Source organism: Pseudonaja textilis, chromosome 16 (genome assembly GCF_049901715.1).
Source record: "Pseudonaja textilis isolate UNSWEBS1 chromosome 16, rPseTex1.2, whole genome shotgun sequence".
NCBI lineage: Eukaryota > Metazoa > Chordata > Lepidosauria > Squamata > Elapidae > Pseudonaja > Pseudonaja textilis.
Genome location: NC_142005.1, coordinates 10,720,875 through 10,747,297, shown reverse-complemented (window position 1 = coordinate 10,747,297; position 26,423 = coordinate 10,720,875). Strand labels below are relative to the sequence as shown.

The 26,423-nt window shown below is 57.8% G+C and overlaps 5 protein-coding genes across 9 annotated transcripts; 2 read left to right on the top strand and 3 right to left on the bottom strand.

The window, feature by feature from the left end:
• The first annotated feature begins 1,991 nt into the window (after positions 1–1,991).
• SV2A (synaptic vesicle glycoprotein 2A) lies at positions 1,992–11,832 on the top strand. Its single transcript, XM_026720170.2, has 12 exons — positions 1,992–2,577; positions 4,574–4,754; positions 4,970–5,121; positions 5,600–5,733; positions 5,878–5,967; positions 6,133–6,243; positions 6,448–6,536; positions 7,224–7,388; positions 7,759–7,892; positions 8,383–8,586; positions 9,012–9,171; positions 9,810–11,832. The coding sequence occupies exons 1-12, from the start codon at positions 1,992–1,994 to the stop codon at positions 9,991–9,993; spliced, it is 2,190 nt and encodes a 729-aa protein (XP_026575955.2). The 3' UTR covers positions 9,994–11,832.
• A 610-nt stretch (positions 11,833–12,442) lies between these two features.
• On the bottom strand, positions 12,443–13,792 carry BOLA1 (bolA family member 1). 2 transcript variants are annotated; one of them, XM_087914003.1, is made up of 2 exons: positions 13,653–13,792; positions 12,443–13,103 (listed from the first exon to the last, which is right to left on the bottom strand). In XM_087914003.1, the coding sequence occupies exon 2, from the start codon at positions 13,081–13,083 to the stop codon at positions 12,604–12,606; it is 480 nt and encodes a 159-aa protein (XP_087770129.1). In that variant the 5' UTR covers positions 13,084–13,103; positions 13,653–13,792; the 3' UTR covers positions 12,443–12,603. The 2 variants fall into 2 exon arrangements, with proteins under 2 accessions (XP_087770129.1, XP_087770128.1); XM_087914002.1 differs by lacking the exon at positions 13,653–13,792 and adding an exon at positions 13,323–13,456.
• On the top strand, positions 13,677–25,200 carry LOC113449162 (hemojuvelin). Of its 4 annotated transcripts, none has more exons than XM_087914001.1 (4): positions 13,677–13,807; positions 22,127–22,278; positions 22,373–22,863; positions 23,169–25,200. In XM_087914001.1, the coding sequence occupies exons 2-4, from the start codon at positions 22,170–22,172 to the stop codon at positions 23,790–23,792; spliced, it is 1,224 nt and encodes a 407-aa protein (XP_087770127.1). In that variant the 5' UTR covers positions 13,677–13,807; positions 22,127–22,169; the 3' UTR covers positions 23,793–25,200. The 4 variants fall into 4 exon arrangements, with proteins under 4 accessions (XP_087770127.1, XP_087770126.1, XP_026575950.1 ...); XM_087914000.1 differs by having other exon boundaries at positions 13,681–13,818; XM_026720165.2 differs by lacking the exon at positions 13,677–13,807 and adding an exon at positions 19,963–21,278.
• On the bottom strand, positions 14,445–16,920 carry LOC113449210 (heat shock 70 kDa protein 1-like). The gene has a single exon (XM_026720225.2). It carries the CDS (start codon positions 16,838–16,840, stop codon positions 14,879–14,881), a length of 1,962 nt encoding a protein of 653 aa, XP_026576010.2. The 5' UTR covers positions 16,841–16,920; the 3' UTR covers positions 14,445–14,878.
• Positions 17,873–19,972, bottom strand: LOC113449161 (heat shock 70 kDa protein 1-like). Its single transcript, XM_026720164.2, has one exon. The coding sequence runs from the start codon at positions 19,775–19,777 to the stop codon at positions 17,873–17,875; it is 1,905 nt and encodes a 634-aa protein (XP_026575949.1). The 5' UTR covers positions 19,778–19,972.
• Positions 25,201–26,423: the final 1,223 nt, after the last annotated feature.

The window sequence follows — 26,423 nt, the reverse complement described above, 5'->3', positions numbered from 1 at the left end:
AACCTGGGAGGGGGCTGGGGCTCTTCACCTTTCGCTCATCACCGCCGTGTAGCCGGGTTTTTTTAGGCCGACTGAATAATTGGGAGGGGGCAAGCGGCCTCCGAGATCGCCCTCCCCAGCGCAAAGCGCACGAAGTCTGTGGTCTCTGCGGAGCCCTTGATGGGTTCCGTCGGTGCTGCAAATTAAAACTAGGTCCTTGCGCCGGGGGGTGATGGTTGTGAAAGAAGCGTCTCCCTGGTGTTCAAGGCCCCCACCCGAAGGGCGTCGTCGAAGGGGAAGCCGCTGGAAAGAAAAGGTTGGCTCAGGAGTCCCAAATTTCCTCGTTTGCTCACCGCGAAAGGACCCCAGTCCACAGTCCACTGGACTACACACCCCATCGCTCCCAGCCGGCGTGATTCCCGTTCGGAATCATGGGATCCGAGACGTAGCCCGACGTCTCTGCGTATTTAGATAGATCTAATGGGCTAATCGACCGGGCAAGGGTTCCCCCCCAGGCTGGTGAGGCAGCTGCTCGGGCTCTGCCCGGGCTGGCGACGAGGGTTCCTCTTTGGCCGGGCTGAGGCGGGAGAGGCCTTTGCCGGGGCTGCCGGCGAGGAACGCGGGCGCGGCTTCCCCAGCTCTAGGGCTGCATTTTCGAGGCGCGGGGGGGTCTTTCCCTGCCAGTTGGTACAACAGAGTTCCGTCCGCGCACAGAGCGTGTGTTTGGATCAATGTTGGGCGCAACATTTGAAGGAGGCCGCGAAAATGCTGGGACGGGAGGTGACCTTGCCCGGGTCCGCGGGCTTCACTTTGCGCGAACGAGGAGCGATCCTGAGTCCCGCACAAGGCCGAATGACCGTTCCTCTTCGCTTAGGAGCGGTCCCTGGAATCCGGCCTGCGTCGTGTAGGCAACGGCGCTCTGTACAAGCTCAGAAAGCGGCTACTCGTTCAAATAAGTCCCGGTGTGCTACTGGAAGGGAGAGGGGGTCGGTCGGGTGGAAATGGCATTGAAAGAAATGGTCCCTCCCTTTCCCCCTTTTGGAAAAATCTGCTCACCTGGGGAAGCTGTTCAGATGGAGGGGTGGAGCTATGCAAATGACCGGCTCGGTTCCCGACCCTTTCGGTCAAACTGCAGGGAACCAGAAACCTGGCGGAAATCAGGGGCCTTTAGGGAGCCAAAGCGCCGGCTGTGGCTGAAGGGTTCCCAGGCTGGAGGGAGGCAGTTCCTTTCACCTTTATAGGCTGATAAGGAGGCACAACCGTAACCCTAACCCTAGAGTAAGAAGTGGTTCTGTCCGCCCAGGTGGAGGGGGCTGTGGTGTTGGAGGGCGCCAGCTTGGACAACAAAGATCCATCCCAAGGCTCCTCGTGGCCTGGGCTTGGAAAGGGAAGGACATGGGGCTCATTTGGAAACGGCAGGGGGACATCACAAACTGATCTATGAGAAGAATTTTCCAACCTCGATTACCTGTATTGAAAAGAGTTTCAATCAGTGCCCTTTATTTAATTTATTTATTTAAATGTGCACCTTCAAGTCATTCTTGATTCCTGGCAGCACCCAGAGGAACCTCTGTAGTTTCCTTGGCACCATTTAAAAAATAATATTTCCCCTTTGCCCCCACCTTCCCAGGGCTGAGCGAGGAGGGCACCATCTACCCATCTGGTCCCTTTGGTCATCTGAACCTCCCTGAGCCGCTGGCCTTCTGCCTGACCTTCTGTCTTTTTTTTACCAACCCATCCATTTCCTTCCTTTGCAGGGCCACCCTCAGTCAATCCAGCGGAGCCCCCTCTGCCTTGCTCCTCTTGGCAGGCCCTGTCTCCCCCTCCTCCGAAGCAGAAGCCAGGGCTCAGGCAGATGGGTCCCCACCCTTGAAGAGCTGGTCCTCCAAGGGAGAGCCTTTGCCAAAAGAAGGAGCTGTCTGCCTTGCCGGTGCTGAATATAGCACCCCCCTCCCAGTCCCCAGCACCTTCCTCCTCCTTTCATCTCAAGGCCCAAAGGGCTGGTGGGAGCCATGGACGAAGGCTTTAGAGACCGGACCGCCTTCATCCGTGGCGCCAAAGACATCGCCAAGGAGGTGAAGAAGCATGCAACCAAGAAAGTGGGCAAGGGGGTGGACCGCATGCAAGACGAGTACACCAAGCGCTCCTACACTCGCTTTGAGGAAGAGGATGATGACGACTACCAGCCCCAAGACGGATACTACCATGGGGAGCCCTCGGTTGACGACGAAGGGGCCTCCAGCGATGCTACGGAAGGCCACGATGAAGATGATGAGATCTACGAGGGGGAGTACCAGGGAATCCCCCGGAACGATTCCCTGAAAGGTGGAGACCGGCTGACAGCTGGCCTGGAGGTAGCCAGTGAGTTCAGAGACTTTGATGACCTGGAAGGAGAGAAGAAGAAGGAGAAGGAGGAGCTTTCTCAACAGTATGAGCTCATTCTACAAGAGTGTGGACATGGGAAATTCCAGTGGACACTCTACTTTGTGCTTGGACTGGCTCTCATGGCTGACGGAGTGGAGATTTTTGTGGTCGGCTTTGTCCTCCCCAGTGCAGAGAAAGACATGTGCTTGTCCGACTCCAATAAAGGGATGCTGGGTAAGTTCCCAGGAAGGCTGTGATTTAGTGAGGGATTCACACTAATCCCCACACTTTCCCCACCTCTTGGGATAATCTGGCAAAGGAGGCATAACTTTGGAAGGGGGAGGCGGCTGGCCCAAACATGCGTTTTGGGGTGTATTTGGGTGGGGTTTTTTTATTATATTTCAGAAGACAATAGATGAGCATGGTTAACTTCCCCATCCCCTCCTCCAGAGTCCTAGAGCTTCATGGAGCATTATGACAAAGAGAGACGATGCTCTCTGGTAGAATTGAGATGGGAAATAGCTTTTTTAAAATCATTTATTGCAGCCTAAAACTTGATTAAAGGTTTATCTTCAGCCACAATATACTTTCGCCAAGAGTGATTCCCAGTTAAAGAATATTTGCATGGGTTTACAGCTTAGGGAAGAGGCGGAATAATTTACAGCAAGAAATTTGCTGCCCTGAAGTAAGTCATACCAGTTCATGTGGAATGAGTGGTGGAATTGGTACTTTTAATTTCCTGGCAGCAGAAAGTATTTGTAGCAAACTTTCAGGTTATATAGTGCTCTCTTGCCACCAGTACAGTCTTTATGGGATCAGACAGATTGAGAGCATAGTTGATGGGTGTACAAAGGCTTGACTACTCGGTATGTATATGTTTGGGGACAGAGCTGAGATTCTATAAAGCAGAGATGTTCTGTTTGCAAGTTATAGCACCACTTTAGACTTTGGGATTGTGTGAGTGCTCTGTGTTGGATGTAAGGTAACAAATTCCATGCACATGGAAAACTAGCATAGCAGGGAGGACAATGCTATAAGCTTTAATTTTTCCTTCAAACGCTAGCTCTCGCTAGGCAAGGATTCTTTCATTTGACTAAACCATTGGGGCCACCGGATAGTTTTGAAAAAGAAGTGACAAAATGGCTGTGCTTCACATATAGGCCACGATCAAGGGGACCAGGTTCCACACGTCCAGCTGGCTGAGCTCCCACAGGGGCTTTGTGTTGGTGGGACCCTTGGCCTGATCCAGCAGGTTCTGTTCTGCTTAGTATTGCACATTTCCTAGCATCTCTCTGACAAAGGAGCTGGTGGGCCAAAGGGGGGTTTCTGGGGTTTCCCATGTTATCAAGGAAGGCACTAAAGAAGGCAGCAACTCTCCCCCAGGCAGTGACCCCAAGTACACCCCATGCATCACCTCCTGAGATGAACAGAAGCCCCTCGGCTGCTGCAGGAACAGCGGCGCCCTGGCAGCTCTGTGACTCAGTCCGGGACCAGCAGCTGCTGCTGCCACGGCTGCCGCTGCTGCCGCCGCTGCCGAAGGTTCCAGCACTGCCTGCTGGGTGACTCATCTTCCCCTTCTCCATCTTAGCAGCTCTGTGCAGAGAGACCAGCCCCCTCCCCAGCTTATCTCCTCGCTGCTTTGGGGCGCTGCAAGGAGGCCAGGCGGGGGCGGGCAGGCAGGGGAGGGGAGGGCGCAGGCAAAATTAAATCCCCAGCAAAGGAAGAGCGATGCTGCTGGGCAGAGGAGGCTGGAGCGGTGGGGTGAGAAACGGAGGAGGGCAGGCAGCTTTGGAGGCGACTGTGGGGCCAAATTTCCATGCAACGCACCACTGCAGTGCGGCAAAGCCGGCCTTCCTCCCCACTTCTTGGAGGGGAAAGTTCACGCGGGAGTGGGGCAGCAAAACTCCCCTTCCTTCTGGTTTGGGCCTTGTGAGCGCGCCCGGCACTTTCCCTCTGCTGTGGGTCTAATAAGAGCAGCCACCGACGAGGCTGCCCCCCAAAGGCCTTGGGCAGCTTCCCGCGGCCAGGACTTTCAGGAGAAGGTGGGCACTGAGGCCTCAGCAAAGGATGGGATTGGCCTCCGGGAGTGCGCATTGACCCAATCAGCAGAGCAGGACCCCTGGCCAAGAATAAACAGAGGGTTGCCAAGCTCCCTCCAGAACACGGCTCCTCCGCTGTAACTCTTCCTCCTCCGCTCCTCCTCTTCCTTCCCCTCCCCCCTCTCCTGCAGGCCTGATTGTCTACCTGGGCATGATGGTGGGGGCCTTCCTATGGGGCGGCCTGGCAGACCGGCTGGGGCGCAGGCAGTGCCTGCTGATGTCGCTTTCGGTCAACAGCGTCTTTGCCTTCTTCTCCTCCTTTGTGCAGGGCTACGGCACTTTCCTCTTCTGCCGGCTGCTCTCTGGTGTGGGGTAAGGGGCCCCGGGGGCTTTCCTCCCATTCTGAGGCCAGGGCTGGCTTTCCAGGGGGTGGCTGGAGAAGTGGGCATCCTCCCCCAGCCAAACGGAGCAGCCAGGGCCAGAAGAGAGGCCCGGGGCTGGCAAGGCGCCCGCGGTTTGCAAAGTCAGCCAGATACGACTGGAAGGCCTCCCCGTCCCCCTTCTGAAATCACTCTCTCCCCTCCCAGCATTGGGGGGTCCATCCCCATCGTTTTCTCCTACTACTCGGAGTTCCTGGCCCAGGAGAAGCGTGGCGAGCACCTCAGCTGGCTCTGCATGTTCTGGATGATTGGCGGCATCTACGCCTCTGCCATGGCCTGGGCCATCATCCCCCATTACGGTCAGTCACGGAGGATGGAGGAAAGAAAGGATCAGGGCGACCAAAGGAGACCCATGTGGGGCTGAGCCCTTTTCAGCTTGGCTGCAGAGCCCTGGCTGGCTGGCTGGCTGGCTGGCTTTCCAGGCCCACAGCAGAGAAGTGGGATCTCCTCTGAGCCCATAGAAATCGGTCCTCCTTCGTTGTCCCTCCTCATTGTTGTCCCGGAGTTGGGCAGCCTCCTGACCCAGCTAGCTGGAGGGTTTGTCCCCTCCTCCCAATCTGAAGCCGCCTGCCAGCGGAGCCTTCCTGGGGCCCAGGAGGAGAGCCAGGGTTTGGGCGTTGTGGCTGCTCATAGCAGCCTGTAGCTTGCCTGGCTCAGATGAGGAACTACAACAGCATTTTGCAGGAGGAGGAGGGGGGCTGTTCATAGCTGTGAAGATGACATTCCCCTTTTCTAAAGCCCTCCTCTCCATCATCCCCCCCCCCGCACATCACACAGGGTGGAGCTTCCAGATGGGATCCGCCTACCAGTTCCACAGCTGGCGCGTCTTCGTCTTGGTCTGTGCCTTTCCGTCAGTCTTTGCCATCGGGGCCCTCACCAGCATGCCGGAGAGCCCCCGCTTCTTCCTGGAGGTAAGTGGGCCCCGATGGCCCCTTTTGAGGGGCGGAAAGAGATGCTAGATGCCCACAGGGCCAGAGCTTCCCTTTGGGGCCCAAGAGCTGAGCCTCCCGGGAAGCAAACTGGTGCTGGGTGCCTCCATGTTTCTGTCTTTCCAGAACGGCAAGCACGACGAGGCCTGGATGGTCCTGAAGCAGGTCCACGACACCAACATGAGGGCAAAAGGCCATCCTGAGCGGGTCTTCTCGGTAGGAGGCCTCCCTCCTCCTCCAGACCTAAGCCCCCCCCCCCCCAAACAGGGCTCTTTGCATCTGTCAGCATCCCTGCCGCTCTCTTGGCAAGGGGGGGGGCTCTGGGTGACTTTCGAGCCAGGAAGGCCGAGGGCCCTCACCTGTGCTTCCCTCCATTGGCAGGTGACCCACATCAAGACAATCAAGCAGGAGGACGAACTGGTCGAGATCCAGTCAGACACAGGGACCTGGTACCGGCGCTGGATGGTCCGCTTCCTGAATCTTTCTCAGCAGGTCAGTTGTCCAGGGTGGGGGCTGGGAGGGTTTGTGGGACTGCTGGGTTTTGGCTCCCATGTGGGGAGCCATGCTGGGCAACCAAACCAGCCGGGGGAGGCTGCAATCCGACCACAAAAGGCCTCCAGGACAGCGGCCGAGTCCCTCATGCCCCTTGCGGTGACCCAGACCGGGAAGGTTCAAGCGGCTGCTCACCTTCCACAGGTCTGGGCAAATTTTCACCAATGCTTTGCTCCCGAGTATCGTCGGGTCACGTTGATGATGATGGCCGTCTGGTTCACCATGTCCTTCAGGTGAGCCACGTTGGGGGGAGCCAGGTGACCTGAGGCTGGATCCATAGGTCTGTCTCAAGGGAGGAAGATGCCCTGGCTCCTTCTCTGAAGAACAAGACGGGCCCAGCCCTCCTCCCTGTGCTGGGCTGATCGTGGAAGAGCCTCCCTGGTGGTCTCCCCTTGCTTACCCCCCACCCGTGTTTTCACAAGCCCCCGCAAGCCGACTGTCAGGGAAGAGCCCACTGCCCCGTAAGGAAACCCTGAATGGAGCAGCCATTCAGGAAGCCAAGAGGGTGCAGGCCTCCCATCCATGGGAGGATGCCAAGAGCAACCTTAAGCCTTTGCGGGATGAAGAGCAAACCTCCCACTCCCTGGGGGGAAGCCCATGACCCGAGTGGGGCCACCTTGGGGCCGAGGGTCTTTGCTCCCAGCACTTCCCTCCGTTGGACTCGGGAGGACCAACTTCCCAACAAGAGGAACTGAGGGTTGGGCAGCTGGGACTCAACCACCGCCTCATCATCCCACCAAGCTCCTTGCCCAGCGAGGGATCCTGCGAATCGTTGCTCCAACAGCCCAGGCATCCACCACTTGGGAAGAAGGGGTGTTCTGGAAAACCAGCCCTTCTCTCCAAATCTTTCTGGTTCTTTCTTTTCCACTCTCCTGGGATGTCCCCCCCTTTCTCCTCTACCTGCTTTGGCCACCCGGCAGCTACTACGGCCTGACCGTCTGGTTCCCAGACATGATTAAATACCTCCAGAATGTGGAATATGCCTCCCGCACAAAGGTCTTTAACAACGAGACGTTCAGACACATCACCTTCAACTTCACCCTGGAGAACCAGATCCATCGCCGGGGGGAGTACTTCAATGACAAGTAGGTGTCAACCCAGCTCTGCTTCAGAGGCTGCCCCCCATCCCCCACCCCACCCACCCCCGGGTCAGCGCAGGCTCCATCATGGCAGAGATGAGCCTGGGGCCTCAGCATCAGAGCTGGATGCTGCTTTGAGCAGCGCCATCTCTGGGCTGCCCAGTTCGGTCTTTTCCTGGGCAAGGAACGGCCTGGGCTACCACAACAGCCCACGCTGCAAGGTCTCCAAAAGCAGAGGTGCTTTCCAGGTGCGTTTTTGTAGCAGGCACGGACACACATCATGCTACACTGGAAGAAGCCGCATTAGGGCTTAGCAGCAGGTGTGAATTAACCAGTGGATCCCTGACCTCCTCTCCCCCCACCCCTCCCCGGACAGGTTTATTGGCCTCAAGATGAAGTCGGTGTCCTTCATTGACTCTTTGTTTGAAGAATGCTACTTTGAGGACGTCACATCAAGCAATACTTTCTTCAAGAACTGCACTTTCCTGGCCACCGTCTTCTACAACACAGGTAACATGTCTGAGGGGGCCAGAGCTGCTCCTGGGCGCCTCTGGTTGAGGGTCCTTGGGAAGCCTCCATCATCCCTCCGGCCTCAGCTGGGCTTCCACAAAGAGCGGCTCGAGCTCTTTGTTGCCGCTGACCCTCACCTTGCATCCCCTGTGGAGTCCTGGCCTCGGCGGTGCAGCAGCTGCTTTTCTGACCAACCGAAGACAGAGGAAAAAAGAGGCTCTGAAGCGATTCCCTGTGTGGAAAGATACCGGCAGGCGTGCCCACCGGCCTGGGGAGAGCTGTTGGCACTGAGGAGCCTGCAAGAAGCAAGGTCCTGAGGGCTCTCGACCGGGCACTCGCGGGCATAACCAGATGAGTTCCTGGGTGGGCCAAGGGCTGGCTTCAGCAGATGGGTGGGTGGGCGGGGGGAAGATTTGGGATCTGGTCCCTATGGGGCGATCTGCCGGGTTTCTTTAGGGAACGGCCTAAGCCCAGGCCTCTCACCCAACAGACCTCTTTGAGTACAAGTTCATCGACAGCCGGATCATCAACAGCACCTTCCTGCACAACAAAGAAGGCTGCCAGCTGGATTTCAGTGACGACAACAACGCGTACATGATCTACTTTGTCAGCTTCCTGGGCACCCTGGCGGTGCTGCCAGGCAACATCGTCTCTGCGCTCCTGATGGACAAGATTGGGCGTCTTCGCATGTTGGGTGAGGGCCTCCCTTTTGGCAAATGCTTGGGGGGAGATCAGCCCTCCCTCTCAGCAGACGGTCCTGGGGGGCAAGCAATGTGGGATGCCCCTTTCCAGCTCTGGGAACCGGCTGCCAAGGGGCCGACCGTTCAGTCGTGTGGCGGGCTGCTTTAGGATCCGGAGTGGCGCTGACTCCTTTTGAGCTCTGCCTTGCTCTGACTGTGGGTGTCAGAGGCCTCAGCAGGATCCATCCGGATCGGAGATTTTAAAATCAGCCACGGGGATTCCTGATCCGGGCAGGACTTCACAGTGGAGGCAAAAAGGTTTCTGAGCCTGCCCGTTGTTCACAATGAGGTCTAGAAATGGACCGTGGTGAGCTAATACTTCTCCTCCTCCTCCTCCTTCTCTGCTCTGCCACCCTGCCGCCTCCTCCGACCAACCCAGCCGGGTCGAGCGTCATGTCTTGCGTCAGCTGCTTCTTTTTGTCCTTCGGCAACAGCGAGTCAGCCATGATTGCCCTCCTCTGCTTGTTTGGCGGGGTCAGCATTGCCTCGTGGAACGCCCTGGATGTCCTCACGGTGGAGCTGTACCCCTCGGACAGAAGGTGAGGCTCCCCTGATATGCCCTCCAGGAGGGAGGAGTGGACAGGAGAGCTGGGCAATGGGTGTTGTGGTTCTCCGGCAGCAGGTGCAGACGGCTGAGGAGAGCGAGGACTCAGACGAGGGGCCAGGACCATTAGGGAGTGGACTGCTGCCTTCAGAGATGGTGGGGGCTGGCAGCAGCGATGAGGAGGTTCCCGAGGAGCCTGTGCTGCTGCAGCTGCTCTTTCCTGTGAGCAGGCCTGCGCGCACGCACACACTTGGTACAGGCTCCTGGGGAACCTCCTCATCGCTGCTGCCAGCCCCCACCATCTCTGAAGGCAGCAGTCCACTCCCTAATGGTCCTGGCCCCTCGTCTGAGTCCTCGCTCTCCTCAGCCATCCGCACCTGCGCCCGGCAAACCACAACAATGGGTCTCACCTACACTGGGCGTCTGCGTGTGCGTACGGAAGGGTTGTCTTGGCGAAAATGCCTCTGGCTTCCTGCCCAATGTGGGTGCCCAGGGCCCCTTTTAGCTGCCCCTTGGAATCCAAAGGAACGGGGAGATGCAGGGAGAGCTCTGCTCCCACCAACACTTCCCATGATCCCTTCCTCCTCCTCCTCCTCCTCCTCCTCCTCATGGCCTCCCCCTCCCTGTTTCCAGGACTACCGCATTTGGATTCCTCAACGCTCTTTGCAAACTGGCAGCGGTTTTGGGCATCAGCATCTTCACATCATTTGTGGGCATCACAAAAGCCGTGCCCATTTTGCTGGCATCAGCAGCCCTGGCCGTGGGCAGCTCCCTGGCCCTGAAGTTGCCAGAGACCCGGGGGCAGGTACTGCAATGAGAGGGAGACCCCCCGGCACTCCTCTGCCCCCACCTCCATCCCCAGCTGGGGGAGATTTAGCGTTGTAGACACTGTGGCCGTCTTGTTGTACCATTTCAGTGGGAAATCTGTCTTCTCTCGGGTTTTCTTCTGCAAGCTCACCTGCTTTTTCAGTTCTCCTCACCATCCTTTCTCCCACGGAGCTGAGCAAGACATGGAGGTGGGGAGGCCAGAAGAGAGGGCAGGCCAAGCCATGGGACCTGGGTGACGTTTTACCAACTAGGCATCAGCAAACATAGCACAAAATCTTGTATGTTGCAATCAAATCTCTTTTCCCGCTTCTAGATCACAGTTTCCACAAGTCTGTGTATATGTGAATATGACTTCTATCTGTCCAGTGAACTAACTCCCATAGCTAACAATGAAAGCTAGAAACAGGGATCCACATAGTACAAGCACAGAAGCCGATGAATTTGGGGCAGGTGAAGCCTGGGAGGCAGCACAACCTTTTCGTGGGAGAGAGATTTTATAAGGCGTGTTTTAACTTGCAGTGTCTTCCCCCCACTGCTTGCAATGGTGCTTTTCAAGGGGAGGCCCCTCCCTCCCTCTGGGCTGATCCAGGACCCCCTTGGCCTCTCCCGGCTGTGGGCGAATCGGTGGGGACGGGGAGGGGGACACAGCAGCCTCCCTCCCTCAGCCGTTTAGTTCTGGGGGGGGGGCAGAGCCAGGCCTCGCTTGGCTGTTGGGGAGGCTTTCCTTTCTTTTCCTTCCCTCCCCTCCCCTCCCCTCCCTCCCTTCCTCCCCCTGAACATTGGAAATCAGTTTGGGGGCATCCAAGCACAACTTGGGGGGACTTAAGCAGAAGCGCCTTGTTGCCTTCACCACGAGTAGCCAGAAAGAGCACAAAATGCCACTTCCAAGCGAAGCGCCCGAGCGGAGGCGGCAGCAGGCAGATCTTGGACCAAAGGAAGCAGGTCTATGTGGCCTCTGGTGCTGCAGGGAAGCTGCTCTCCAGACTCTTCCCTGGCCTGGGGCCCTTTCTCTCTCTCAAAGGCTGGCTGGGTACAGGATTCTGAGTCTTGTGCATTTTGCCATCTTGTACCAAAATTCTCTCCCCCACCCCCGCCCTCCCCCATCATTGATGGTGGGATCACTAGGGAGGACGGCCCCAGCTCCTTTCACCCCCTGCAGAAAAAGTGATGGCTCCTCCTTTATTGGGAAGAGCGGCTGGGTGTCTTCTTTCTCTTCCAAGCCTCGAACCTCTCCAGGTGCAGAAAGCCGTGTTTTCTTGTAGGGTGGGGAAATGGACCCCCCACCACCACCACCACCAATCTCACTGAACAAACCTTTCCCGATGAAATCTCGCCCTCCCTGTTGCTTCCAGACCTCTAGCCTCCCTGGCTTTAGTTCCCCTCCCTTGTTCTGGTGTAGGTGGGCTTCTGAACAAAACCAAGATACAAACCATATGTAGCTCTGTCTGTGCGCAAAACCAACTGACAAAAACTTTGTGCCGTGGTGTAGTTTTTAGATGTGTGTAAAGAATAATTAAAAAAAACCAGGAAAAAAACAACCCGTAATGTCAGCTGTAGTCTCTGGGTCATTTCATTTTGTATAAACAAAGAAGCCAAGAATGCTGGTTAGATAGGAGAGTTATTTTAAATGTCATTGTGAGAAACAGTGAATGTTTTTTTTTAATAAGAAAAAAGATGCTTTGGCTAATATGTGTACAGATCGTTCAACCAGAGAAGGAAATCTGTATGTCTGGCTGAATCGAGCCATGTTCCCACAACCACCATGATGAATTTGTAGTTAACAACATGTAAAAATGGAGGGAAATAAAAGATTGAAAAATCTAATGATCTTTTCTGGTTGAATTGTGCTTTTTAATCATCAGAAAGAACTGTCCTATTTCACTGGCCACCTTTTCAGAGGACCTTTAGAAAGAAAGCCAAATCGGTTGTCAGGAAAGCTGAGCCTCTGGGAACCGTCGGGTGCCAGGGGTGGAAGGCCGGAAGGGAGCCTCCCCTACAGGACGGGTCTCTGATGGGGGTTGCCCAGGCAAGCGGGGGGCAGCAAGGCTGGGGTTCAGGCTCTTCTGCTATCGGCCAGGAAGCTCCAGGGCCAGCCGAGCAGGGACCACTGAGCCTGCTCCTCCTTGATGAGGGATGGTGTTTTAGTCTGCGCTATGGCCAACCTAGCAGCCTCCCGGGGGGCGGGGGGGTCACCTGGGCTAAGCCGCAGTTCCCACTAGAGGCCACTGGACCAACATTTCCGCCAGAGTGCAGGGCGAGGGAGGGCCAGGGAGCAAATGGCTTCTTGACCCTGCTGCCATTTCCGCCAATGCTCCTTCCTGGGAACCCTTTGCTAAGGGGAGGGAAAGAAACCCCGACCCTCTTTTCCTCCTCCAGGGAAGAACAGCTCCCCCCCCCCCGATAGCCGCCTCCCTCCCCCAAAACTGAGCAGGCAGAGGGAGGAAAGCCCAAGGCGTTTAATAGGCTTCAGTGGACATCACACAGGCAGGGCAGTGAGCCAAGCGGGCACAAAACATGCCACCCAGGGATGCTCTGGGCAGCTCAGACCAGGAGGAGGCACAGGCTTTGGCTGAAGGGGGGCCTGTCGAGGGGGCTGCTGTCAGGGCCCAGCCTGGCCCTCCAGCCCGCTGTGCACCTGCCGCCTCATCTTTCCCAACTTGTCCGCCACGCGTGGGTCGTGCTTGGCCCCTCCCAGGCACTGGGGGCTCTGGCTGGCTTTGGAGCTCTTCTCCCACTGCTGGGGGGTCTTGGCCTGGATGGAGAGGGAGTGGACAGGGCCAGCCAGCTCTTCCTGCAGGAGGTCATTGACCAGCCGGTGCCGATGGATGAGCGAAAGGCCCTCGAAGCGCTGGCTAGCCACCACCACCCGGAAGTGGGTCTCGGAGCCGCGGGGCACGGCGTGCAGGTGGCTGTCATTGATGACCTCCAGGTGGAGAGGCTCCAGAGCCGCCTGAAGCTTGGCCCGGATGCCCGATTCCACCGGCTTCTCCACGGCCGGGCCGCTCAGCGCCGCGCGTCCGGCGGAGAAGGCCGGGCAGCGGAGGGCACGGCGGAGCGCCGGCAGGCTGGAAGGGAGCATTGGCGACTCGGCTGGAGGAGCTGCAAGACAAACGCCGGAGGGTCGGGGCCTCGCTCTCTACCACCCTGCCGGCTGCGGCCAGCCCAAGGCGGCAAGGACCGCGACCGGAGCGCAGGAAGCCCGGCTGGGCGGCCGCCGCCTCGAGTGCCAAGGGCAGCCCAGCGGACCGAGGGTTTGCAGCCCCCCCGCCCCCGCCGGGCTTCGGAAGGGCGCCGCGAGCACCGCCCAAGGTGTCTCACCTGCCGGGCCCCACCTCCGAGATCGACCTCCAAACCGCGTTCCCTTCCTGGCCTACGCGCTGACCCCGTCTCGCCGCTGCCGGGAAACCGAGCTCCTGCCTACCCGAGGGGCGCCAACGGCACTACACTTCCCGGCAGCCTCGAGGAGCCGGCCCCTCTTTTCACGCTTTGATGCATTCTGGGAGCCGTAGTCTTGGCTGGGCCCGATGGGGAAAAGCCGGTCTCTGGCCGCGGAGACCCGCCCAGAGCGGGCTGATGGGAACCCCACATCGCGTAGCCTTCGCGGCCGGGCACCCCAAGCTATCTGTCTCTCCCTTCGGTTTGTCTCACCTGTATTGGAAGCGCAGATTCGCCGTTCTTTTCTTTCTTCCCGAGCGCGCTGTGTCTCCGGGAAGGGGCGATTATGACCTCACTGCGCCGATCCGGGCACCGCGCAGCCTCCTCCAGCGGGAAGCGCCTCCCTGGCGCCCGCTCCTGGCCTTCAGGTGTGCCGCAGGTAGATTTTCCTTCTTGTAGCGGCTGTCAGCGCGCCTCCTGGTCCTCAGCAAGGAAATTCCCTCCCGGGGCTCACCTGTGGCCAGGTGCAGCGCATACATCCCATACCCCACCCCTCCCGAGACCAGACTGCCCCCCACAAGGGGTCGCGGCGCAGGCCCGCATTGACTGTCCACCAGGTGGCGGGCGAGCCTTTCTTGCGCTTTCTGCCAGGCCGGCCAGGTTCCCGCGAACGGGTCTCCAAGCTGGTCGGGCAAAAGCAAAACCGCTTGTCCAGCAGGAGAAAAGAGGTCATTACTTCCTGCTTCTGTCCCGTCCCCCCCCGCCCAGCTCCTCCCCACCACCCCGCACTCTACTCAGTGAGGTGATGCGAACAATCCCAGTCCAAGCTGAGGCCCGTGACTGGGGCAGCTCTTCCTCTCTGAATGTGGCAGCCACAAAGGCAAATCCCTGGCTAATCTGGGGAGGGGGATTCTCAGCAGATGATGCTCATTCCTGAGGGTGTGGCAGCCACTCAGTCCTCCAGGAGCAAAATTTGTATTTCACACAGCCTGGATTTCCAGGGCTCCTTTTATCCAGGTGGTCTTAAGAGGGGAGCGGGGAGGCTTCCAAACAGCTGGTGCTGGAGTCCTCGCTTGTCGGAGATGCGGTATGGGGACTTCTTTTGAAGCCCACTCAGTGGGGCCCACTCAACTGCCCTAGAGTCCAGCATGGCCATTCCAGCCTCCAGCTCCATATCACACTCTGCTTGCTGTCCAAAATACAAGCACACACACACACCCTGTTGTGGCTGCCCCCCCCTCCCCAGGCCTGGTGCGATCCCTTTGGAGTGGGCACAGGACTGGCCCCATCCTCTGCTGTCACTGGGGCCCAGTGCAGGGGGGGCTGGGGGGATTGTGGACTGGGGTGCGGGGCTGCCTCTTGTTTGCTCAGCTCCTTGTCTGGCCAAGCGATCAAAGCCGCTCTGCCACTCTGGCCTACCAGGACTCTCTTGTGAGAAGGAGGAGAACATGAATACCTCCGTTTTCTTTTTTTTAATATGCTCCTCGAGAGGTCTGGAGCTAGGATTCCTTCGGCTTTTCCCGCTGGGCTTCTCGGGTGCTGAAGTGAGTGAGGATGGCGCTGCAGACGCCCTCCAGCTCCTTCTTCCGCTCCTCGTAGGCCTTCTTGGGTGCCAGCCGGTTGTCCTCCATCCACGCGGCCGTCTCCTCGCATATTTCCAGCAGCCTCCGTTTGGCCCGGTCGTCCAGGGATTCCTCCACTGCCGCCGCCCTCTTGAGATGGAGGGTGCTAGCCTCCAAGGCGTTGAGGGCTTCCAGCTTCTCCTCCTCCAGTTTCTCCTGCGCTCGCTGTTCCTCCTCCTCCTGGAGGAGTCTCTCCATCTCTTCCCGATCCAACCGGCCCCGGGTGTCGGTGATGGTGAGCCCTTTCTTGTTGCCTGTGTTTCTCTCCGTGGCTGAAACAGTAAGGATGTTGTTGTGGTCAATCTGAAAGGTGACCACAATAACTGGGACACCTCGTGGTGCTGGTTGGAGGCCGCTCAGGGTGATGGTGCCCAGCAGACGGTTGTGCTTGGTCAGCATCCGCTCCCCTTCGTAGATCTGCAGGAAGAGACTGCTCTGCTGGTCTTCCGTGGTGGAGAAGTCCCTGCTCTCTTTGGTGGGAATGGGAGAGTTGCGCTTGACCAGGACGTCCATCACGCCCCCCACCGTCTCCAGCCCTAAGGAGATGGGAGTCACATCCAGGAGGAGGAGGTTCTGCAGGTTTTGGTATCGGTGGCCCGTCAGAACAGCGGCTTGGATGGCTGCCCCGTGGGCCACCACTTCCTCGGGGCTGATGCTTTTGCACAACCTCTGTCCATCAAAGAATTTGGACAGGAGCCTCTGGATCATGGGGATGTGCGTGGAGCCTCCCCCGAGCCCAATCTCATGCACCTGGCTCTTCTTGAGCCCAGCTTCCTCTAGCACCTGCTGCACCTGAACCATGGTTGACTGAAAGAGGTCGCAACACAAGTCTTCGAAGCAAGCCCGGGTGACCGTGGTGTGGAAGTCGATGCCCTTGTAGAGCGAGTCAACGGAGACGGTGGCAGTCGTGCTCGAACTCAGGGTCTGTTTGGCCTTCTTACAGGCCGCCTTCAGTCTCTGCATCGCCTTCCTGCTCTCGGCGGGATCCTCCTGAAACTTGCTCTTGAACTCTTGGGCGAGCTGGTTGGCCAGCCTTTCATCAAAGTCCTCCCCACCCAAGTGGGAATCGCCCGCTGTAGCCACCACTTCAAAGACACCGTCCTGGGCAGTGAGGATGGAGACATCAAAGGTGCCCCCACCCAGATCAAAGATGAGGATGTTTCTCTTCCCCTTACGCTGGCGGGTCTCCTTGAGCCCATAAGCCACCGCAGCTGCAGTGGGCTCGCTGACTAAACTCAGGATATGGAGCCCCGCCATTGCCCCCGCATCCATGGTGGCCTGGCGCTGGGCATCGCTGAAGTACGCTGGGACCGTGATGACAGCCTGGGTGACGGGGCGGCCTAAGGAAGCCTCGGCTACCTGCTTCAGCTTGTAGAGCACCATGGCGGAGATCTCCTCGGGGTACAAAACCCTCTCCACCCCTCGGTGGGACACCTGGACTTTGGCCTTGCCATTGCCAGCCTCCACCACATGGTAGGGCCAGTTCTTCAGTCCCGATTGCACTGACGGGTCATCGTACCTGAGGCCGATCAGCCGCTTCACATTATAGATGGTGTTTTCTGGGTTGAGGCCAGCCTGGAGTTCTGCCGGTTCCCCCACCAGGCGCTCCCTCTCCGTGAAGGCCACGCAGCTGGGGGTGGTGCGGCTGTTGTGGTCATTGGCCAGGATCTCCACCCTCCCCCTCTGGCAGACTGCCACGCAGGATTTGGTGGTGCCCAGGTCAATCCCCACGGCCGGACCTTTGGGGTAAATTCTGACCGTGTCTGGTCTCAACCCGGAGGGAGTCTCTGGCCTGGAGGTGGGCCTGGGTGTGTCTGCATGGCTGAGGTCAGCTCCCATAGGTGGCTCTTTCCCTGAGCAGCCCCTGGCCTTCAGCCAATGATGGGAAATTGGCAATCCCAGGGGGCAGCTCTTCTTGGGCCCTGCAGGGGCCCCCTCCCCCCACTTCTCCTCCTGGCCTTTTCTTCAGAGGACAGACACCCTTCCCCATCACTGGGCCTGTCACAATGGGCCCCTCCCGGCTCAGCGTCCCCAGCAGATGGCAGGCCCTTTCTCCTTCTGTTTCCCAGGGGAGATTCTGCTGCAGAGCCCACCCCTGTTTCCCCCTGGGAGAGGCGGGGCCCTTTCCCTTGACTCCCCGCTCCCAGCCAACTTTGGGAAAGCGGACAGTGCTGGGCCTCCTGGGTAAGTGCAGGCTGCCTTCGGGCAGGGGGCCTGGCTGTATTTTTTGTCCCTGATCCAGATCCCATTTGTGGTGGGTTTCAGAGGCAGGCAAACCAACTAAATCCTTCAATGGGACAGAGAACCCACCCCACTCCTGGAGAATGTGAACTAAACACTCTGTTCAAAAGCTTCTAGAGAGAGTGAGGATTCGCTGACATAAAGTAAGACTTCTGAAAGTCCAGGCGTGCTCCATCCTTTAGCTGCAGTGGCTGTCCTGGGACGGAGGGTCACCCAAGGACCACCTCGGAGTCACTAACTTCGCTGTGACCTTCTAGCCTGTGTCAAGAGCCAGACGAAGAGAGAGCAAGCCGAGCTGTGTGGCTCTTGTTTTCCTGCACTTTGGAGGAGGCCCCTTGTGGGGCTCAGGAGATTACAAAGGGAGAAGTGGACTTGGCCCTCTACTTAGGCCGAGGCAGGAGACTTTGGCCAGCTGGGCAGCCACTCGGGTGACTTGCCTGGCCCACCCTTGACGCCTCTTCTCTTGCTTTGGCCTTCCCGCTAAGCCACGTGACTTGCTCATGAGCTGATTGGGGCCTAAAAGCTACTAGCGAGAAACGAAACGGCTGCAGTCAAGAGAAGGACTCCTCTTTTACCCATAGTTTTAATGCGCCCTTTGGGTGGAACAATGTACTCTGGCACTCGGCCGATTCATTCCATGTCTTCCTTCGGCTCAGCGGCCTTGGAGTCTCCTTCCACCTGCTCTTCTGCCCCCTCGCCTGGGCTGAGGCCGGGGTAGACTGAGTCCCAGGCTTCTTCCAGGTCCTTCTGCCGCTTCTCGCATTCCTCTTTCTCTGCCAGGGGGTTCCCCTCCAGCCAAGAGGCAGCACCGTCACACATCTCCAGCATCCTCCTCTTGGCCTTCCCATCCCGGAGCTGCTCTTCCGCCACCCTCTTGAGCTCCAGGGTGCAGGACTCCAAGGAGTTCATGGCTTCAATCTTTTCCTGCTGGCTCAGGTCGTTTGCCCGGAATTCCTCCGCCGTCTGCACAATCGTCTCTATTTCCTCCTTGCCCAGGCGCCCACGGGTGTCCGAGATGGTCAAGTGGCTGGTGTTCCCTGTTTCCACATCCTTGGCTGAGACGGTCAGTATGTTGTTCTCGTTAATGGAGAAGGTGACCAGGATGACCGGGACACCGCAGGGGGCTGGGGGGATGCCTTTCAAGGTGAACATGCCCAAAAGGTGGTTGTGTTTGGTCAAGGCCCGTTCTCCCTCGTACACCATGAACAAGATGGTGTCCTGGTCATCCTCAGTCGTGGTGAATTCCATGACCTCTTTTGTTGGGACAGGTGAGTTGCGCTTTATGATGGTTGCCATGACTCCTCCTTGAGTATTGATTCCCAGAGACAAAGGGGTAACATCCAGAAGGAACATATTCTGCATCTTGGCCGTCCGGTTGCCCGTCAAGATGGCGGCCTGGACGGCTGCCCCGTAAGCCACAGCTTCATCAGGGTTAATGCCTTTGTTCAGTTCCTTGCCATTGAAGAAGTCCTTCAGCAGCTTCTGGATCTTGGGGATGCGGGTGGAGCCCCCAACCAGTACGATGTCCTTGATGTCCCCTTTGCTCATCTTGGCGTCTCTCAGGGCCCTTTCGAGGGGCTTCAGGGTGGCTCGAAATAGATCAGAGCAGAGGTCCTCGAACCGTGCCCGGGTGAGGGTGGTGTGGAAGTCAAGCCCTTGGGAGAGGGAGTCCACAGAGATGCTGGCACTGGTGCAGGAACTCAGTGTGCACTTGGCCCTCTCAGCGGCTGTCTTCAGCCTCTGCAGAGCTTTCTTGTCCTGATGAAGGTCTCTCCTGTGCTTCTTCTTGAACTCTTCTGCAAGGTAGGTCACCAGCCTCTTGTCAAAGTCCTCCCCGCCCAGTCGGGTGTCTCCTGCAGTGGCCTTGACTTCAAAGATGCCGTCCTCCACGGAAAGTATAGAAACATCAAAGGTGCCTCCACCCAGGTCAAAAATGAGAATGTTTCGACCACCTGCCTCTTGGTTTCTGGCATCCAGGCCGTAGGCAATGGCAGCCGCTGTGGGCTCATTCAGGAGCTTTAGGATCTGGAGGCCTGCAATGACTCCAGCATCAATGGTGGCCTGCCGCTGGGCATCACTGAAATAGGCGGGCACCGTGATGATGGCCTGGGAAACAGAGGAGCCCAGGTAGGCCTCAGCTGTTTGCTTCATCTTGGCCAAGACCATGGCGGAGATCTCCTCAGGGTAGAAGGTCCGTTGTTTGCCTTTGTGGGAGACCTGGACTTTTAGCTTCTCCTCGTGGCTCACCACAGTAAACGGCCATTGTTTCATGTCTTCCTGGACAGCGGCATCCTCGTACTTGCGGCCAATCAGCCGCTTGGCATCGAACACTGTGTTTTGAGGGTTGAGAGAGGCTTGGCTCTTGGCTGGGTCCCCAATCAGGTGTTCTGTGTTGGTGAAGGCCACATAGCTGGGCGTAGTCCGCTTCCCCTGGTCATTGGCAATGATCTCTACTTTGTCGTGTTGACAGACAGCCACACAGGAGAAGGTGGTTCCAAGGTCAATCCCGATAGCCAGGCCATTTTGCTTGGGCATGGTGATGTCCCAGAGGGTGACTGACTCAGGAGTGGAAGGAGGTGGCCGTTCTCATGAGAGATGCAAGTGTCTCCCCTTTTCTTCTTCTAGGATCAAAAAGCTGGATGACCGGGGCTTAGATTCTTCCTAGGGATCATGGCATCGTCTTCCTTGCCAAGAGCTGGGCACTTGGGCCTCTCCTTGCTCTGAGGGTCTCCAGCCTTCCTTTCCAACCGATGTGATGACTTCACAGACAGACATCACAATGGAGTTTGAACTGACAGCCCTTCTTAAGCCTGAGTCACCTGCTTCCATGGCTCACCTGCTGCTTGGGTGGGAGCCAAGGCCCCAAAGTTCATCCAGACAAACTGTCTGCAGAGGACCTGGGGATAGCTGTGTCCTGTGTGGCTTGGCTGGAGAAGGAAAGCTCTCTTGGCAGGGCAGGGGGGTCGGCAGCCACCCTGACTAGAGAAAGGGGGACAAGACAAAGACCGTAGACCCAAGGCTGAAGGAAAGGGACTTGCCCAGGCATTGGATGCACCACTTTGTGGCCCTGCGAGTCCTCAGCGAAGAGCCTGCTCGGGACATCGGTTCTGGGCTTCCGCTGAAGGCCGTCCAAGCTGAGCAAGAATCCAGAGGCTTTGCAGTAATGCCAACCGTGGAGCTCCTGGGACAGACGTGGGAGGAAGCGGAAGGCTTTCCCAGGAGCGGCCTTGGTAGACGCCTCTTCAGTGGGAGGCTCAGCCGTGGCCATTGGAATGTGGGGCAAACGGGAGGAATCTCAGATGGGACCGCAGAGGGGCTACATTGCAGCACAAGGCGGGTGGGTGTCTGCGTGCGTGCCTCGGGTTGGAAAACCCCTTGTCCGTTCCCTCTTTTGAGTACAGGCACCAGCCCCGTGGTGAAAACCCCTCTCTTCTCTTCAGAAGGAGATCAAAGGCTATGCGTGGGGACGGCCCTCCCACCCAGCACCCAGGAGCCAGCCGGGACGGTTCGCCAGAGTCTCCACGCGGCTGCCGGTGCCGGAATCTCAGTCTGGCTCCATCTGCGGAGTCTTTTTTTGGCTCTCTCTCTCTCCTCGCCCCCTCCCCCAGGGCTTTGACTGCCCCCATCCAGGGATGACAGCCTCAGAGGAACAGGTGTGCCTGTCTCTTGACTTATCGGGTGCAGCCCCCTGCTCTCAGAAGCGAGGGAGGCGGAGGAGGGCCCAGTGGGTCTGCAGCCGGCTTTCACAACCTCTTCCCAAATGGTCTCTGCCTGGGTCTGAACCAGCGCCACAGCCAAACCTCCCGTCCCATGTCTCTGGGGGAAAGGGAAGGGCTGAGCGTTGGGGGAGGGTCTCTGTCACCCACCCTTTAATCCCCAACCAAGGCCTCCGGGCTGCTTATGACCTTCGGAGCGTCCTGCCCGCCTTCTCCAGAACGTCCCTCTGCCTCCAGGGGAAGTTCTGGGCGACGATGGCCTGAAAGGGGATCCCCAAACTCCACGCTGCTCACAAGAAGGACTCGAGGTTCGCCCCCAGGTGAGAAGACTCCGGCCTCTGGCCATTTTGCCACCCAGAAGCAGACAGAACCTCTCCTGACCAGACCTTGTCCCTTCTTGGGGACAGCAGGCAGGGAGATTGGGACTGGGACGGTGTGCCGGTCAGTGTCAGGAAGGAGAGCTGCAGACACACACAAAATGGGTCTTGGAGAACTTTACCCTCTGCCTGCCTGCACCCATATGCCCCGGTGACCATGAGAAGCAGCGCGCCCCTCCCAGCTTCTCCATTGAAATGGTTTTTGTTTCAACCGAACCTCCTCGCACTGCCTCAAAGGGGGCTTGGGGGGGCACAATTGGCCCGGGTGAGGACAAAGTGCCCTCCTTTCATTGCGCGACCACCCAGCGGAGATGCACAAACAGCACAGAAAGGCACAAAGGGGAGGAAAGCTCTACTTAAGGACACGCTGGAGTTCCTGAGAGCCTTCATTTGCTCGTGTATATTCTGTACACACCTGTCGGCATATGTGCAAATATGCGACAGGGTTGAGCCTAAAATACACCCCCGCCCCGCTTCTGCCCAGGGGATCTGAAATAGCAAGGCCTATTTACAGCCTCTGCCTCGGACACTGCCTCTGGGGGAGGGATCGTGTTGTAGGGCCTGCAGCTGCTGCCAAAGGGCCTTTCCTCTCCCTTCCACAAAATGCCCACAGCCGGAGCCCCGAGGAAGACACTGGGTGCCCACGTGGGAGGCTGGCCAAGGCGCTTTCCAGAGAAGGACCAGGGTCGATCGCCCGGGGCCTCCTCGCACGGCCCTCTCCGATGTTCTGGGAAAGGCAGGCGCAGGACCAGGTGCGGGGAGGCCTTCCTTGAAACCGGGGTCTTTTCCAGAGGCCAGGAGCAGTGCGAGTAAGCAGCTTCCCTCCAAGGCTGCATGGATTGCGGTGGGGGACCCCCTTGCTTGCCAAGGCTGCCACCCCTACACTTCCCGGGCAGAGGCTTCCTTCTGAAGACGCTCTTCCTCCTCCTGCTCTGCAGATACGGTGAGAGGAGGGGAGGTGGCAGGGGGGCTGCCATTCTTGGGGGTGTGTGTGCCTGGCACTGTGCACTCACCGCATCTCTTTTCGTTCCACACAGTGCAAACCCGCTGCAGGATCCTGCGCTGCAACTCGGAGTATGTGGCCTCCACACTCCCCCTACGGGGTCCTGGCAGGAGGGCGGCCCACTGCCTGGCCTTGCGTGCCTATGCCCGCTGCACCCGCCACACGGCCCGCACCTGCCGCGGGGACCTGGCCTTCCACCTGGCCGTCCACGGCATCGAGGACCTCATGGCCCAGCACAACTGCTCCAAGGAGGGGCCCAGCCCGGCCCCCCACCCACCCCGCCCCCCTGGGGCCGGGGCCACAGACCTCTGCAGCTACGAGAAGGCCTTTGCCCACAAGCACGGCCGCCCACCCGCCTACCGGCACTGCGCTTCCTTCGGGGACCCCCACGTCCGGACCTTTGGGGACGATTTCCACACCTGCCGCGTGGAGGGCTCCTGGCCCCTGCTGGACAACCACTACTTGTTTGCCCAGGCCACCCACTCCCCCGTGGCCAAGGGATCCAACGCCACGGCCACCAGCAAGGTGGCCTGGAGGCGGAGGCGGCAGCTCTGGAAAGGGTGGGGCAGGAGGAGGAGGGAATTTGGGGCTCAGGCCTGCCCTCTGAAAATTCTTCCAGCGGCTGAATTAGGAGGCCCTCGGAGAAACGTCCGGGAGTCCCAAGGGGGGAGGTGGGTGGTCAGGGATCGGGGCCTTTGGGACAAGCTGGAGGGGTGGAGAGAAGGCCCCGCCCCCACTGCTCAACCAAATGCAGCTCCTCCCGACTCCGGGGTAGTGGGGCTGTGGGCTGCCTCCTGCTGCAGCTGCCAACCTTCTTCCCTTCTTTCCAGATCACCATCATCTTCAAGAACATGAAGGAGTGCATTGACCAGAAAGTCTATCAGGCCGAGGCAGACAACCTCCCAGCGGCTTTTGTGGATGGCTCGCTGAACGGGGGGGAACGGCCTGGCGGGGACAGCCTCAGCATCCTCGAACGGGCTCCCGGGCAGCACGTGGAGATCCGGGCAGCCTACATCGGCACCACCATTGTTGTGCGCCGGGCAGGGAAGCAGCTGTCCTTCTCCATCCGCGTGGCCGAGGAGGTGGCTGGCTCCTTCACTGAGGAGCAGGACCTGCAGCTGTGCGTGGGCGGTTGCCCACCCAGCCAGCGCATCTCCCGGCACCACGGCTGCTGCGGCCACAGCCCCATCAGTGCCGAGAAGGCCCACCGGCTGTGCAAGGAGAAGCTGCCAGTGGAGGACGTCTACTTCCACTCATGTGTCTTCGATGTGGTGGCCTCGGGGGATAGCAACTCCACCCTCGCGGCTCGTGGCGCCTTGGAGGATGCCAGGCTCTTCCATCCAGATGCCAAGAAGCTTCACCTCTTCTGGCGTGACGTTGCCCACCAGGCCGCCACCAGCTCCTTCCTCTGCCTCACCCTGGCCACGATTCCAGCCCTTGCCTGGGAGATCTAGACTCTGACAGCCTCTTCCTCCTGAGGAGGCGACAGATATGAAGGTGGGCGGGGGGGTCATAGAGACCCCGGCTGGACTGGAAGCCTCCTTGGACAGAGCCGTAACCTGCCACTCAGAGGGGGTCCCTGAGGCAAATTCTGCAGCAGCTGAGACTGCGGGGGGCTGGTGATACGATCCGTGTTTTTTCCTTCGGGAAATGCTTCCTCTAGGAAGTGGGAGACCAGCGGCCTCTCCTGTCTCTTTCTCCTCAGAGGCAGCGAGAGGAAGCCTGGTGGGATGGGCCTTCTCCTTCCCCCCCAAACCTCGGGAAACAGGTCCAGCTTCAGGCTTCCTTCAGCCACAAGGCGGCCCTGAGGGCAGTTTGCTCCGGGGTGGGGTGTGGGGGTGCCTCCCCTTTTCCCCTTTGAGGGCACTGAAATTCAGCTGGCTGAGAAGGCAGCCAGGGAGACCGAGTGGCCCTTGGGCAGCCTCTGGGCCCCCAACGCTCTGGCCTGGGCAGCTTTTCTATTCTCACGCTGGAGAGCTCGGTTAATGTGCCACCCCCAGTCCCTGTCATTTGTTTCTCATGCTGCTTCTCAACAGGTGAAGCTCAAAATAACGGAGCAGCTTCCCTCAGCATTGCAAAGAGCAAGCCTGGTGTGTGTGTGTGTGTGTGTGTGTGTATGGGAGAGTCACACTGACTGGGGCAGGACTTTTGCACCCCCTTCTGGCGGCTGGCTGGGAAGAGAGCTGGCTAAGGAACTTCTGGGTTCCTCTACCCCCCGCCCCCCCTCACCTGGCTCCTGGGGAGGGGCTTCTTCAGAAAGAGCAGTTGGACCTCTGGCTGTCATTCAAAGTCACCCAACACAAATATTTGCTTCTGGGATTTTGCTCGAGGCCCAGTTTCCTCTTGGCTTTGGGTCCAGATTGTGAGAAGGAAGGAAGGCCACTCGCTTGCCCAGTTCCCGGGGATTATGAGTATGGATGCCCTCAAATTATCGGGCCTCCTTTTCAAGGAGAGTTGGCATTTCCTCTAGCACCACGTCCAGTCTTCTATCAGCTGCAATTCCTGCCTTAAATGGTGAGGTGGGATGTCTTTGTTTTGATTTTTAGTTCTGTGGCAACTGGACTGTGCACAGAATAATGTTCCTTCAGAAGCGGGATGCTTGTACCTGACGGTGGTCTGAGAATGCAGAGTCATGGTCCCGGATTATTTTTTTTCTGAAGAAAATAAATTCAGATATTTAGGCATTAAGTATCTTTCCCATCTTGGTGGACTCTGTTCTTCTCCCCTCCCCCCTCCTGCTGCCTGTGGCTGTCCCTTCTTCTATGTCCTCTATGCGCTCTGGAAAGAGAAAACGGATCTTACTAGGGGCTCCATGCACCCTTCCCAAAATATTTGCATTGGTAGAGTTAACCAAATGCAACTGAGGAATAAAACTATAATAAATGAATAGATAATAAATAGTGTTTCCTTCATAAAAAAAAAATATCAAAGAGCCAGTTGCTTTGGGTTATTTCCATCATCCTTGTAGAAACATTTGGGCCCTTTGCACGCCAAGACGTCCCAGAGGGGCTTTTGTGGAGCTTGGACAGCCCACCTTTCCCATGTGTGGCAGCTTCAAAATCAGCTCCTGGGTCAGCAGGCAGGAGGATCCCAAGCCGCCACCTCTCAGCCTGTGAAGTGAACTAGCAGAGTTTTCAGGTGCCGTCAGGAATATCTCTCTTTTCCTTAACAGTGAAAACACCAGCCAAGTTTTCTTTGAAAGGCAAGAGGTAAAACCCACCAACCTCCTGGAATGGCTGCTGAGCAGCTGCTTTCTTCTTCTGTATCTGGGGATTTTACAACGGTTGGCATAATTTAACATAGATTTATGGCCTTTCCCCCCTCTCCCTCTCCTCTCCTTCTCCTGCACCCCACGGCACCAAACCAGCTGGCCAAGTTTCTGGATTTGAGCAACGCGCAGATGGGAAATAATGAGAGCCATTCACGTCAAGATGCCAATGAAAGTCCTTCAGCCTCCTTGCTGGGCATGTTTCAAGCTTCAGATGTACCTTGCCAACCCAGGTTTTGCAAGAAAAATATACACACAGAGAAAAAAGTGTGTCAAGCTATTTGCCAATATGTTTTAGTGTGAATTTGTATGAAGATTGTTTTAAAAAAGGAGCAGAGATGCCTGGGGGAAATAGGGTGGGCTTCATGAAAGGGGAAAAGCACCCGAGGGTTAGGGTCTTGTGTTCCCTTCCTCTCCCCAAATCTCTGTTCAAGGAACAGGCGTCTTTTCACACCAGGACGTCTGCCCCAGCCCCCAGGGGAGCCTTTAAGGGTCGCAGAAGGTCCCTCACAGGCAGGGAGGAATTTGACTCTTGAGACCTGCCGGCTTTGGATCTGATCCCTGTTGGTTTAGTCAATGGATGCCCAGGATTTTGCTGGCTGATGGTTTGCTTTCTCTGGGAACGGATCCCAGAGGATCTGCCTGCCTTCAGAGCTTTCCTTCAAAGGCAGCTTTCCAGAGATCGAGCACTGCCATCAAGCGAACAAATAAGGAAAAACTGGAATGGCCGAAGGCTTGTTTTTTTCTAACCACAAAATTAGGGATTTGTTTAGCAGAAGGAAACTTCCTGCAGCTTAGGGTTCAAGTGACATCTTTT